General features: G+C 44.7%; 1 protein-coding gene across 1 annotated transcript in view; it reads right to left on the bottom strand.

Annotated features, from left to right (window-relative positions):
* The window catches only part of ZBTB10 (zinc finger and BTB domain containing 10), a 28,857-nt gene extending 16,701 nt beyond the window's left edge, over positions 1–12,156 (bottom strand). The window contains exons 1-2 of the mRNA XM_074145447.1: positions 11,212–12,156; positions 3,703–4,600 (exon numbers count right to left, since the gene is read on the bottom strand). Coding sequence (XP_074001548.1) covers positions 3,703–4,600; positions 11,212–12,156 — 1,843 coding nt within the window. The remainder of the gene's footprint in view (positions 1–3,702; positions 4,601–11,211) is intronic.
* Between the last annotated feature and the right edge of the window lie 1,658 nt (positions 12,157–13,814).

Below are 13,814 nucleotides of genomic sequence, written 5' to 3'. Positions count from 1 at the left end.
AGCTATCTGAAGTTAGCTACAACTGGAGAAGGCTTGAAAGCTTCAGTAAGAGTAAGTAAATGAAGTAAGACGGGACACGCAATATAAAAATCCATCTCAACTTCATGGAGTTTTTTGAAGCTCACCAAAGTGCTACTTTTTTTTTTTTTTTTAAACAGGGAAGGTGTTAAATATAAACTCACTGGAAAAGCAGAGTGAGAGGAAGGAGAAGCTGACATATCCTTATGGATACCTGTAGGAAAACTCGTATTTGGCAAGGAGCAGTTTAACATGTTTGCTTTAGTGGGACAAGAGACGTAGCAGACAGTTCAGAAAGCTTTTGTTATTGATTATCTAATACTTACCTAGCGGTACCCAACTGGAAAGTCCATTTACTATAGAACTCAAGATAGTGGCTTTTGGGATAAATTTTTGTAGTGAGAGGACTGTTCTTAAATAGGCTTCCCTTCCATGGTATCTATGGTATTTTGTTGCCCTCACAAAAACACCAAATAACCAAAAACCATGACCAAGGACACAGCAACTCACTTAGCATGTAACTGGACATCTCGTAACTACAGCTGGTGTTGGTTATCCTCATCAGCACATGACAAAGCATAATAGCAGAAACTTTCTTTCCTTTTTAGCAACTAAAGGGACAGCACACTCCTTAGCTTTCATCATAAGATTTTATTATTTTCTTTTTCTTTTCACAGCACTGTGTTATATCTATGCCAGAAAACATTTTCTCATGCCTTTTTAACTCCCAGTGCCTATTATTTTTGGTAGATTTTCATCTCCACAAGAAATTTAATCCACAACTAAAAAGTTACCGTATAACTCGCAAGTTACTCTTCAACTCATTCTTGTCATTCTTCCAATTCTCCACTCCTCCCCCTTGCACCTTTTCTTGGGCTTAGAGGGAATAATTAAAAGAAGAGTGTTTAAGAGTGGAATCTACCTGCAGAGCAAAGGAAAAGCTAGCCAGGAGGAGAAAGAACACTGAATGCTGGAGCACAGACTATGGGTGAAAGTAAGCTATGCCAAGCCCTATTTCCAATATCTCGTTTCAAACAATGTGCATGCAAATAAGAACTTCAAAAAAGTAAAGGTCTTATTATAAAAATATTAGATATGGCTTCCAAAATAGTTCTAACACTGACAGAAAAAGTAATTATTTACCTGGGACCACTTATGTTGTGCTCTGAAAGTACAAAGGAGATCATTAGCTGACACTATTTTATAGTTCAATAAAATAAACTCCCCTCTGCAAACACAGAACTTTCAACAGTTTTGGCCAGCCACCATAGCACGAAGCCATCACGCCCCTAGCCTCCAAAACAGCTCTTTATATCAAGATGTTGCATAGATGTATTTTATAATTTAATTCTCTAGCACAACGTGTTACTGGAAAGATTGGTGCTTCTGTCCAAAAAGAGTGAACAAAGATTAAACTTGTTTAATCATTACTGCACTGCCCATATGCTCCATTATTTCTTTAAGAAATCTCCAAACTCCACAGGACATATTCAAATTCTGCAGAAAGCAAACAAGTATTTATTTCTGTTGCCGGGGTCATTACTGAGTAGATATATTCTCTGTGGTACTTTCAACAGTAAAAAAGGTTGAATATCTACCCCATAGAAATCAAATGCTAAATTCTGTCAGAAATTTATGTTTGTGCAATTAGTATATATACCCATCCTCAGTTCCTGCTCCAGACTCTGTTGCTCTTTTTCATGCCACTGCAACTATGTATTAGCAAGTAGCGTAGCACAGGTAGATCTGTTGTGTGGGTGCTGAGGACTCAACATCCCCACTACACACATCCCAAAGGTGCTTTGCTTAAGGCTAGATCTAACCTGGTGCTGTGGACCCAAGGCCTGTGGACCCAAGCAGCACAGCTTCTATTTTCATTTCAGCCAGAGGAAACGCTATGCAGTCTAAGAAAGCTTAGACAGTAAGAGAAGTCCAGGAAATTCACTTTACAAGTGCATGTTCCCAAGCTGAACTGCAAAGCTGAAGCGGACCTATCCACTGAGTTAAGGGATGAAGACTAGAGACAAGCGAACCCCCTGAAGCACTTACGGAATGTTAGCTCCTCAGCACAGCTGCTTCTCCAGAGCTGCTCCTCTTGTGCCGCAATACTTGCTAACCATACGGATGTGTCTCATACCGGCCGCCCCTGCTCATGTGCCAGATGTACACATCCGTAGCTCCAGCCTGCATCGCCCGATACTGTCTCATGTCACTGTGGTGCTCACGCACACAGGCTGGCAGGGTTCAGCACAACGCAGTCACCACACGCCCTGTACCACACTGCTCTCCACCTGTGGCCTCTGCGCACACACGGGCTGGCATCCACAACACTGTGGGTGGAAGAGTTTCAGGGTCCCAGGAGAGATGGCTTGTTGCTGCCACTACTGAAATGATTCCTTCCAGCCTTGTTTTCAAACAAGTCTGGGGGTAGAGGAAGACACTAAAGCCATCCTTCCTTCCACCAAAAGAAATATAGGTTCCTAGACCCTCCCGAAACTCAGGTTGCTTTCAAATTTCTGTTTTGTCACTGGAATTCAAAAATATCCAGAAATATTCTACACCCGTGGGTGTGAGTGCTGATTTTTTAATTCTTATTTTATTTCCCTCTTAGTTCTACCCCTTGAACCGGGGAAGCAGAGAATATCCACACTCCCTTGATGTTTGAAGGGGGCACACATTTTAAAATGCTTTAGAAACAGACACATCTAAAGAACTTTGTTCAAGCTATGTCTCAAATCCACCTTTAATTTGACTTCTAAATTGGAATAAGTTTTCAAAACTGCTAATTCATCTAAAAGTGATACAAGTAAATGGCAGTACTTCAAATATATACTCCAACGATTCATACAGGATAATGAAAATAACCTAAAAAATAAAAGCCTGAACTTAATTACGTTGCCCCAAATCCCAATTACACTGGGAACAGTCTGCTTACAATTCGTTGTGTGACTGTATTTGTTTAGCAAACATATTTATCTTATTCTATTATTTACATTAACCATAGATCCTTAAGGAAAAAAATCCTATTAATTCAGTCACTCTCAGAATTTGTTTAAAGAATAGTTAAAAAATAGTTAAAAATAGATAAAAAAAGATATTCCCTCTACTATGTGTCACTGTGGCATCTCTTTCTGCTTTAAGAGTTCCTATTGTACTAGCCAGGATTACTCCATTTTGTAGTTTCCCAGATACCCCTACAATAAACATCAGCAGAAAGTTGACTTCTGTTTCTGGGTGACACTCAGGTGAAAGAGATTAGCAAAAAATTTTTTGCTAGCGTAGGGAAGGAAATGCTAAAGGCCCTTTCTCTCCTGTGTATCAGCTAACATCATTAGTCGCCAGTTATCAATCCTTGATTTTGTGCCTATTATAGCGGCTACAGATTAAATGTAAATGTAAGAATTTTAGTTTCTACCAGCTGGTAAGGATCACCAACAAAAGCATCAAAGGCAAACAGCATGTTACAAACTGCATGGCACAGCACTGCCATTCCTTTCTCTAGCCGAAGATACGCTGCTGTGCCCCAAGGTGGAGAACCAGATTACTGATTTAGTAACCTGGCTGGAGTGTTGACTTTTTACTAAAAGATCCCAACCAGCATACCTGTACAGAAGTTACATTGTGGTGTACATTACTCAATAATTTAGTTTCCAAATGACTTGATTGACATTAAGCAATATTTACCTGCTTCTTCTTTAATAAATGACAAATCTTCTTCTGGATATGGGACTGACGGTTGCAACACTGAGCAATCCTCTGAGTTCTCCTCAGTATTAGGTGGTATATTATAAATAAATCTCTTTGCAGTTTGGTTTTTCCTTCTTGCTTTTCCAGGTTCTTGAACTGATTGTCCCTGTGCGCCCATGTCATTCCATACAAAAACTTTTCCCTCACCTTGAGATTCATTTTCAGCCATTTCAGGTGAGCTGTCCTGGACCCAACTGCAGTCATTCATTTGGTAGCTTTCCATTTGGCTCTCATCAATAGAGTAACCATCGTTCTCAGTTTTTATGCTACTTGCCAAGTTGGTAAGGTTTCGCGTTGCCCAGAAGCTGGCAACTTTCTGATCCCTTGGAGACAAACCATCCCTACTAACAGATCTTCTGTTGTAATCCACGACAACGGTCTCTGGAGCTTCTGATTTTATACTTATGTTTAAGGCATCTTTAATGAAGTTGCGGCAGGACTGGACAACCTCCGTCATCTGAAGGTAGCTGGCCACCGACATCACTTCAATGGCATTTTGGCTCGTAAGTACGAGGTTACCAGAATATAAGAAGTCCAAGATGACAGAAAAACCTTGAACAGCAACAACGTCTAAATAGGTAACAGTGGTTTGGTTACGGCTTTCTTTGTTTGTAAAGCAATACAGAGTCTTAAAGAAGCGGCTGCCTGCAACCAGGATGTTCTTGTGAGCTCTGAAGACCCTCCCGCTCACCACAATATTAACATCACAAAGAATGCCTTTCTTCCTCTGCTCGTTGAGCTCTTGCAGGAGCTGATAGCAGTAAGAGTTCTCATTTGGCCTGCTGTTAAAATCACAGTATCCTTCATTATTCAGTTCTGATGGTAACTCTGACTCCTGCAATTAAAAAAAAAACCCACAACCATAATTAGCTCTTAATGAATGCTCTCTTTAGTCCTCCAATATATATAGTAGATATAGTTCTTACACAATTCTACAAATTAGGCATTTATTCTTTATTTTCTAATTGTGGCAGGCTTAGGATTAAATAGCCGTATTACATGACAAGGGAACAGAATACTGCAGGAGAACAAAACTCAGGCTTTCATTACATTACTTAACTATGATTTTATTGAATCAAGCTTCGCTGAAACCTTCCAGTAGCAACACCTTTAACTGGTACATGCAGACAACATGGACTTATTTGTCTCTCTAAAACCTTTTTAAGACATGATCTCAGATGTGGCTTGAAAATTCTGCTAAAAGTAGTCCAGACAATCCAGCACCAAGGAATCGGTTGTTACTGAAGATTAAGACAGACAGTAAGAGGCTGGTAAATCACAAGAGATGTGAACTGGATTTTAGAGCATTTAGAAAACTAATAGCTGATGTTTAGACAATGATGATTCAGAGCTGCTACATAGCAGCAGCTAGGAGAAAGCAGACAACACAGACTGGCATATTTGAGAGCATACTTAAATTGATTGGCACGTGCTGCCACCAAGAGCAGCAATGATGACAGTCTGTTTTACATCGGATCTCTAAGACCCTCTGTTCTTCCCTGGCAAATAAGGACAATTCAAAACTGGCTGGCTCCAATATGGTTTAGGATAACAGATTAGATTTTGCAAGTTATATCATTATTTTATCATTTTCTAAAACAACTCACAGATTTGAGGGCTAGAGGTATTGTTAAAGTTCAACTGCCTCAACATTGCACATCAAAATCAGCATTAACAAAGTAATGTTAATGCCCATAGTCTATACTGGGGCTAAAATATATGTTGCAGGAAAGTACTACCCTTAATTTGAAACTAGAACAGAAACCAGCTATATTAAAAAAACCAAACATTACTTTCCACCACACAGGAATTAGTGCATTAAATCAGTACTCATTTCAAGTTATAATCCCAGTGTGGATCACAAGGATGACAATTGAGGCTGTAAGTACATCCTCTAAAATGGTATTTACATCTATAAGAAGTAATGTTCAGCATTATCAAAATAGAAACTGTAACATTTCAGCATCTCCTGCAGAGAAATTTCAGTTTGAAATCACATTCAAGTTGCTTCTAAATCTCTACCCTTCTCAGAAAAACATTTCAGTGAAAAGAAGAGGTAGAAATAAAAACAATTGGGCTTTTATGTGAAAACAAGCAACGGATCTTTGTTCAATCTTGGCTTAATTTTTTCTGCATACTCTCTGACATCCCCAAGTACTCCCTCAGATCAGAGCTCTGAAACAGAAAGTACGTCCCAAACGTGTGACAGCTAAGTTTATCATTCTTTAAGTTCTCAGCAGATTTCGGATCTGGACAAGCTTCCTGTGACTCCAGCAACGGAGCACTGTGCAGTTTCAAGACACCAATTACACTGACTTTGGATCAGATTAAGATGAAAATTATCATACCCTAAAGTGTTGTCACTCTAGTCAAAGTCAATCATCAGTGACTTGCATCTCACACAGTAATCGTTAGGCAGATGCTATGATAGCTAACAGTTTCATTCTCTGAGAACATGTTAAACACCATTTAAAAATAATCTGCACAAGTTCTTATCTTTTTTACAAATGTCTGATTAAAGAATGGAGATAGAGTACATTTTAACTGAGCATGCGTATGTATCCAGTCAAGCTGATAAAGAAAAAAAAAGGAACTAGAAGATTTACAATTTAGTTTTTTTGTTTTCCTAAGAAAAATCAGAAGCCAGCACTGTAAAAAGGAATACATCACAAATGTGCTATAGAAACATAAGACTTCAGTCTTCGTTATAAGAAAACCAGAAGGCTGAGCAAAAATAAGAGACATTATGCAACTAATGTCCAAGCTACAGGGGTGTGTGTTGGGGGAAAGAGATCAGTATTACAGCTTTACAGAAATGGGTGCACGCAGATTCTTAAAACTCTAATATTGGCAAAAACCGTTTAACTGCTGGCATGGAAGCCGCTAACCCTAACGCGACACCTCAAATGAAACAAGAACCCTGACATCTGAACAGTTATCAAGCCTACATATACCAAGTGTGACAGCAGAATTAACATTTACTATGATAAAAATGAAAAAAATCTAATAGTCCTTGGAGAGTTCTAAACACCTCCCCTTTGTAGAGGAAAATACAGTACAGATCAATGGGATGTATTCTATACAGTTAAGTTGGAAGCTTCTATTACTTACATCGTGCTCATGGCACATCATCATAAGGGTACTGTTTTTCTGATGAGAACCACAAACTAACACTACTTCAAAATACAGACCAAATATTCCCATCACTTAAGTCAGCTCAACACCAAACCACCTTATCCTTTAATAAAAATTGATATAAAATCTAGAATAAAAATCAGGACTATTTCAGTTTTATTTGTGGAATCTACAGCCTTGTATGTCTGACAAGCTTGTCTCTGTAGGTGAGATTAAGAAGCTGCCTAACAGAGCAGACTGCTCAAGGAAACTAATATTGTGCTCAGTTTCAAGTACTTAGACTCATCTGAATACACCCAAAGATAAATGACTATCCATATGTATAATTCACTAATTAAGTTTGCCTAAAAGCTAACGGGAGCAGAAACAGATGATCAAAAACCGCTACTAGAAACTCGTTTTTCTTTCTCCTCCTGTGCCATCAGCATACTCTGTCTCCTGGGAGCAAGAACGGGGGGGCAGGGTAGGAAGAAGGAAAAAGAAAAAAAGAAACCAAAAAGAACCAAAACCAATCTAACCATAGATTCCATCTCAGCTGTACATATATGAAAAGCAGTTAATTTTGTAATCTAATCACTACCACACCTTTCTCTACAGCAGTTCCCCATGGCCTCAAATTAATTCTAATCCTGAAAAATGGATCCTCTAACAGAAGCGAGCTATCAGGAACTTCTTAAGCACATGCAGCTACACAGGAAAAATATCTCAAAATATGGTCCTATCAGCTGCACACGTGATGCTCTGCTGCCATTTTACAGGCCATAGCATTACTTACACAAAACTCAGCAATTTAAAACTGGCCCATTAAGTGCCTAACATCCAATCAAGTAGTTTCAAGGTCTGACAAAAACACTACATAAAAATACATTAAATGACACTCCTTACCCTGAAGGCCTGACTTCCTCCTCAACTTTTTTGCTCTGCTAAGAGTAATTCAAGAAGTTACCTTAGAACACTATAACGTAGCTCTTAGATCTGAAGCACAACTTTTATTCATCACTGCTCACATAAAGCAAACAATTACAGTTCACATGGAAAAAATAACACATCAAAGGCCTTCCTCATTTTAGAGAGCTTCTGCTTTAAGCCAACATGCCTGTTAGGCTGGAGAAAGCTTTTCTGGCAGCATTGCCAAAGCTCAGCTTCAAATTATGTCCAGAGAGAAAACGTTTTAAGAAGCTACTTCGATGGAACTCCCAGCAGCCATAAATCTGCATCCAATGGAAGTAAATTCATCACAGAATTAAAATCTTTTGCAGTGATTTCCCAGTAAGCATCTATTTCTTAAGATTTTTGCAACACAATAGTCCATTTATCTAAAAAACAAAGGTAGTTTCAAGATGATTATATCTTTAGTTAAGCTTTAATATGAAGACAGATTATTTTAAAAACTAGAATAGGGTAAAAAAAAAAAAAGTAAAGATTTTTGTCTTAGAAAAAAGCACCGACTGACAGCTCAATACCCTTGAATTACAGCAGCTGCAACCACTTGTGATTTATTCTGGCATTCCAAATTAAACGTATCCCAAAAATAAACTGAAATCATCACTCACATCTTCATGAGTGTAATATCCAACAGACCTATAGAAATTTCCACTGCTTTACTGTCTTAACACCTACAGTTTCCTTTTCACACTTGCACAGTGGCACTATGCCATATGTTTATTAGCAGCTGTTAAACATGCCCTGCAGTTGAAGCATGTCAAGTCAAGAATACATATGTGTTGTCTGTAAGATAAAGGCTGAAAGATCTCTACCAAGTTTCATTAAATCTAAATGGCTTTGCTGCTTCATTATGTATGTCGGAAATATGGTTAGGGTACAAATTACTTACTTTTGTAAGAAGTATCTGCTATCATGAAATTAAGGGAAAAATGGGGCTATTGTTTTGGTATTAATTTAAACATACGTATCAAGAGAAATTCAAATGCTATTAGAAGTGTGAAAGGACATGGAAATTAAACATAAAAGCAGAAAGAAAACAGAGATTCTTAATCAGATTTTCAATAAAGCAACTGTAACCCAAAAGTGCACCACAAAGAAAATTACACTGACTCTTGAAAAACTGCATTTCCTTCCCTTGTGAAAAGTTTTTAACTGAAATGTAATTGCGCAGGGATGCACCCAGCACTGTTCTCCACTTGAAAACACCAATCTCTGAACAGCTACCTTATAGAAGCTTACTTTGTCCAAACCTTATCTTTAATACAGTACAGAAGACCCACTGACGCACATCATCTATCCTACTGTTTCCTTTGTTATTACAGTTACTACAAATATTTTTTTTTTCTTAAACTGCTAGTGGTGTAAAAGCAGAGGCTCATTTTTATAAAGATTCCCACTACAATGAAAGGTTAAATACTTACGTTAACTTTTAGGCTACCGTGACACAAAAGCCAATGTTCTGTTCCCGCTTTCCTCCCTTGCCCCCCTCCCAGTATTTAATAGTCTTACGACAGACTGAGGATAGGAAGACAGAACGAAAAAACTAGTAAGTTTAGTAGGAAAAACTGCTTGGAATGGATTTTATTTATGCATAGCTTAATGGAAGAGAAACTTCCAAGCGCGGCATGAATTAGCAACATCTAGTGACACCGGAGGCTACGAAATGACAGGACATACCTTTACAGGATAATCTTTCACAACTCAAAATATTAGAAATGAGGCAACAAGATGATAAGGAATATACTGCAGTAGCATTAAACAAAAAGAATATTTTCAAAGATATAAAGAGCTAAAAGAAATTAAGAATGAAAGTTTCAAAATTAGAAACAAGCTGTTTAAAGCAAGTTTAACTATAATACTGGAGAGTGAATAACAAATCCCAGATCGGAGGAAACCAATAAGACGATCTACTGCCATGAAACGTCTGTAACAACACCTGCCTTAAAAATACACTTACTGAAAAGGCAGTATTCCTCACCTTGAAGGTGAATGCTGTATTTGTAAATCAAAAAGTATTTTAGATAACTGATATTTATGCACCATTAAGGCTTTCCTTGCAGTCCTGCAGTCGTTTCAAGTAAAACTTGCATACCTTTTCCAACTAGCTCTAAGAAAACCTACGTACACCGAACGTTTTATCTGTCATCCTGATATCCTACCTAAACATTAGAATGGCAGCTCTTGTCCAAGGTACCCTGAGCTCCTTAAAGCGCTCAAGTAATAAGCTCAATTTAACTACAGCACTACAATTCAGACTCCAGATACATCTATACAACAACTGTGGGTGTTTTAATTAAAAGTGAGCTCTAAATAAGGAAAAACAGAGTGATGGGGGATTAATGCTGGCTAACAGCTCACGCTCAGCCTAACAGTTCAACTACTAGCCTAACCTGAAGCACCTCAGCTTGTGCCCACTGGCAAGTTTAACGCCAGCTAGGGGACTGAACTTTTGCAGCACAGATATCCTTAGGAGGACAGGCTGCAGAAGGCTGGTGATTCAACACGTGTACTCTTTAGGAGCTTTTCATCCACATATGTTCTAGGAGTTAGCCCTGCCTTATTTCTAAGAGCAGCCAAGAAACACCACGATTTTAAGTTCAGTGGGGAACTTGAAGAGTTTCACTAGTCCTAAAGCATCAGAGGAGAGCTGGCATATTAACATGGCTTTCAGGAAACCACACGTTTATCTCAAGCACACACCAAGCAATTGCAGATTTCTTGCTCAGTAACTCAATATAAAGCAACGCAATCGGGGAAAAAGGTTTAAGCGAGGTCTTGACTACACAGTTGTGCTTTTAATGCACAGCGGCCATACCATCAACAAGAGCAGAGTAATTCTAATTTCACGCTGGCAAGTATCAGTTTCACACGCCGTCGTCAGCCGGACACTACCCTCCCCTCCCCGGTACCGCAGGAGGAAGTTGTAACAAGTGTTTTTAAATCAGTGCTGCAACACTGGTATTCGTACGCAACTCCTTCCCACACTGCCGGCTTATCTTCGCCAGATAAACAGATAAACTAATGAAAACGGCACTGGCTACCTCCGAACGGGTAACGTTAAGCAGGTACGGCCATAGCCGATGCAAACCCTGCCGGGCTGCATCCCGGCAGCGCTGCCAGGGCTGTGCCTGCCCAGATCCAGCGGGGAAGTCACCCCAAAGGGGAACGGGGGGACCCTTCTCCCGCTCCGGAGACGGCGTGCGAGAGCAGCACGGCCCGCGCCCAGCCCGCCGGGGGGCAACACACATGGGAAGCCATTTAAAGAAGCTCACACACGTGGGCACAACCACCACCCCGATGCGAAAGGGGCGGCCGGCCTCCCCCCCGCCCCGCTGTTCCCTCCCCGCCACCAGTCCCGGTCCCTACCTGCTCGGCGCTGACGGGCTCGTTGAGGCGATGCTCGGCGGAGAGGTGATGCCGCAGAAGCAGGGCCCGCTTGTAGTTGCGGGTGCCCTTGCAGAGCTCGTCGTGCCCCCCGGGGAGGGCCCCGCCGGCCATGATGAGCTCGGGGGGGGCGGCGGCGGCCGCGGCGGCGGTGCACCAGGCGCAGGACATAAGGCCGGTCTCCTGGCAGTAGTAGAGCCATGGGAACTCCTTGAGCCAGGAGCCCTGGAAGGAGATGTGCAGCTTCTGCAGCAGCGACTTGGGCCTGGCTAGCGGGAAATGCTTGATGCTCTCCCCCTCCCCCGCGCCCACGCTGCTGCCCTCCGCCTCGTCCCCTCCATCGCCCCCCGACCGCCTGCTGCTACTGCAGCTGCCGCCCTCGGCGCCGCTGCCGTCGCCCAGGCTGCCCCCTTCGCCGTCCTCCTCGTCGTCGCTGCTGTCACTCAGGGAGCCCCCGTCCTGGACCAGCTCCTTCCCCTCCAGCAGGCCCTCCGGCTCCAGGCCCTCCGCGCCCTCCAGCTCCATCTCCTCGTCCGCCCCCCGCCCATTGAAGTGCTTCCGCGGCCAAGCCGAGGCCTCGCAGCCATTGTTAGCGGCGGAGGGGGCGGCCAGGAGCCCCCCGCCGCCCCGAAATGCCAGTGTCCGGCGGTTTCTCTCGGCGAACATGGGGCCGGCGGCGGGGGGCGAGACCGCGTCCTGCGGCAGCAGCAACTCCTTCTCCTCGGCGGCGGCGGCCTCCAGCTCCTCGGCCTCCAGCCCCTCCAGCTCCACTTCCTCGTTCGCCCCGCGCCCGTTCAGCGCCTCGGGGTCCTGCCGCTCCCAGGCCTCGGCCGCGCCGCCAGTCCCACCGCCGGCCGCCGCCGCAGCCGCGGCGATCAGGCCGCCGCCCCGGAACGCCAGCGTCCGCCGGTTCATCTCCGCGAACATGGCGGGCGCGCCCCCCGCCTCACGCCCCTAAGTCCCCGCCGCTCTGCCCGCGGGAAGGAAGGAGGCGCCCGGCTGCCGTGCGGGAAGGGCGGGGGACAGCGGCCGAGAGAAATTAAGTCCGGCCGCTTTTCTTCCCCCCCCCCCGCCCCCCCCCCCCGGGGCTCCGGCCTAGATCACCGCCGCAGGGGCTCCCCCACAATGGATCCGGCTCGGCGGCGCTTCCGTCCCGACAGGCCCCAGATCAGGTCGAATGGCAAATGAACAACGGACGGCTCCCACAATGCACCGGGAGAGCCACCGCAGGGGAGGGGGAGCGCGAACGGGGGGCGGGCAGGCGGCGGGGGGGGGGGGGCAGGGAGGGGGCGGCGGAGGGAGGGGGGGGGGGGGAGAGGGCGGCACCTCCACGCCGCCAACCCCCCCCACCCCCCGCACCCCGCTCCCCCTCCTCTTCCCCTCCGGCGAGCGAGAGCGGGGGGGCCACGGGTCTCGAGGGGCGAGCGGGGCCAGCGGCGCGGCCGAGCCAGCCCGTGAGGGGCCCAGGCGCGGCGGTACCGTTAAGTCGCATAGCCGCGCGCAGCGCCTGCGCGGCGCCGCACGTGCCCGGCGCGGGCGCGGGGCGGGTCCCTCCGCGGGGCCAAGGTCTCGAGGCGTGGGGGCAGCGCGGGGGTGACGGACGCCCTCCCGCCACGGCGGCGCTGGGTGAGTTGTCCCCCCCGGGGCGCGGGAGGAGAGAGAGAAGCGGGAAAGCAAGAGGACCTCGCAGGTCAAGGTACATAATGGTTGAATAAGTGAAAATAACGGGGGGGGAGGGAGGGGAGAAGAAGGAAAAGGGGACAGGCGGCGCTCGGGCATCTCCAGCTGCCACGGGTACAGCGATGCCTCGCCGGTTCCTGAGGAAAAAAAAAGATGGTTAACTTCCCTAATCCCCACCTCCGGGGGCGCAGAAGAAAGTTGGAGAGGGACTTTTTCCAAGGGCACGTAGCGATAGGACGAGGGGTAATGGCTTCACACTGAAAGAGGGGAGATTTAGATGAGATCTCAGGAAGAAATTTTTCACTCTGAGGGTGGTGAGAGCCTGGAACAGGTTGCCCAGAGAAGCTGTGGATGCCCCATCCCTGGAGGTGTTCAAGGCCAGGCTGGATGGGGCTTTGAGCAACCTGGTCTGGTGGAGGTGTCCCTGCCCATGGCAGGGGGGTTGGAACTCGATGATCTTTAAGGTCCCTTCCAACCCAAACCATTCTGTGATTCCATGAATATCTCTTCTGTTGATCATCTGCCCGGTTGTGTCAGCTCCCCAGCCTCTTTGGCACCCCCAATCTAGTCTCTGGGAGGGCAGAGTAAGAAACACAGACAGCCTCGGTGCTGTGCAAGCGCCCTTCAGGGATCACAGATCTAAACCTCAGCCCCATACAGCCTGCTAAGAAAAAAATCAATTCCATCCCACCCAGCCGCAGTACAGCAGGTAATAAAAGATGTCAGAGAGGGAGAGCTGTGGAGTCTTCCAGATGAAGACGTATGGTGGTGTTGCAGTCGTGTAATGTCATTTATTCTGTAATAAAAAAAGATACTCCTCTGTGAATTGGCCCGGAAATTTGAAGGGGTCTGGGAGAGTTGACTTTGACTTAAACTTCTCAGAAGAGTTTGCAAGGATATTATAA

This window comes from Numenius arquata, chromosome 3, assembly GCF_964106895.1.
Source record: "Numenius arquata chromosome 3, bNumArq3.hap1.1, whole genome shotgun sequence".
Lineage (NCBI taxonomy): Eukaryota > Metazoa > Chordata > Aves > Charadriiformes > Scolopacidae > Numenius > Numenius arquata.
This window is presented reverse-complemented; position numbering and strand designations above follow the sequence as displayed.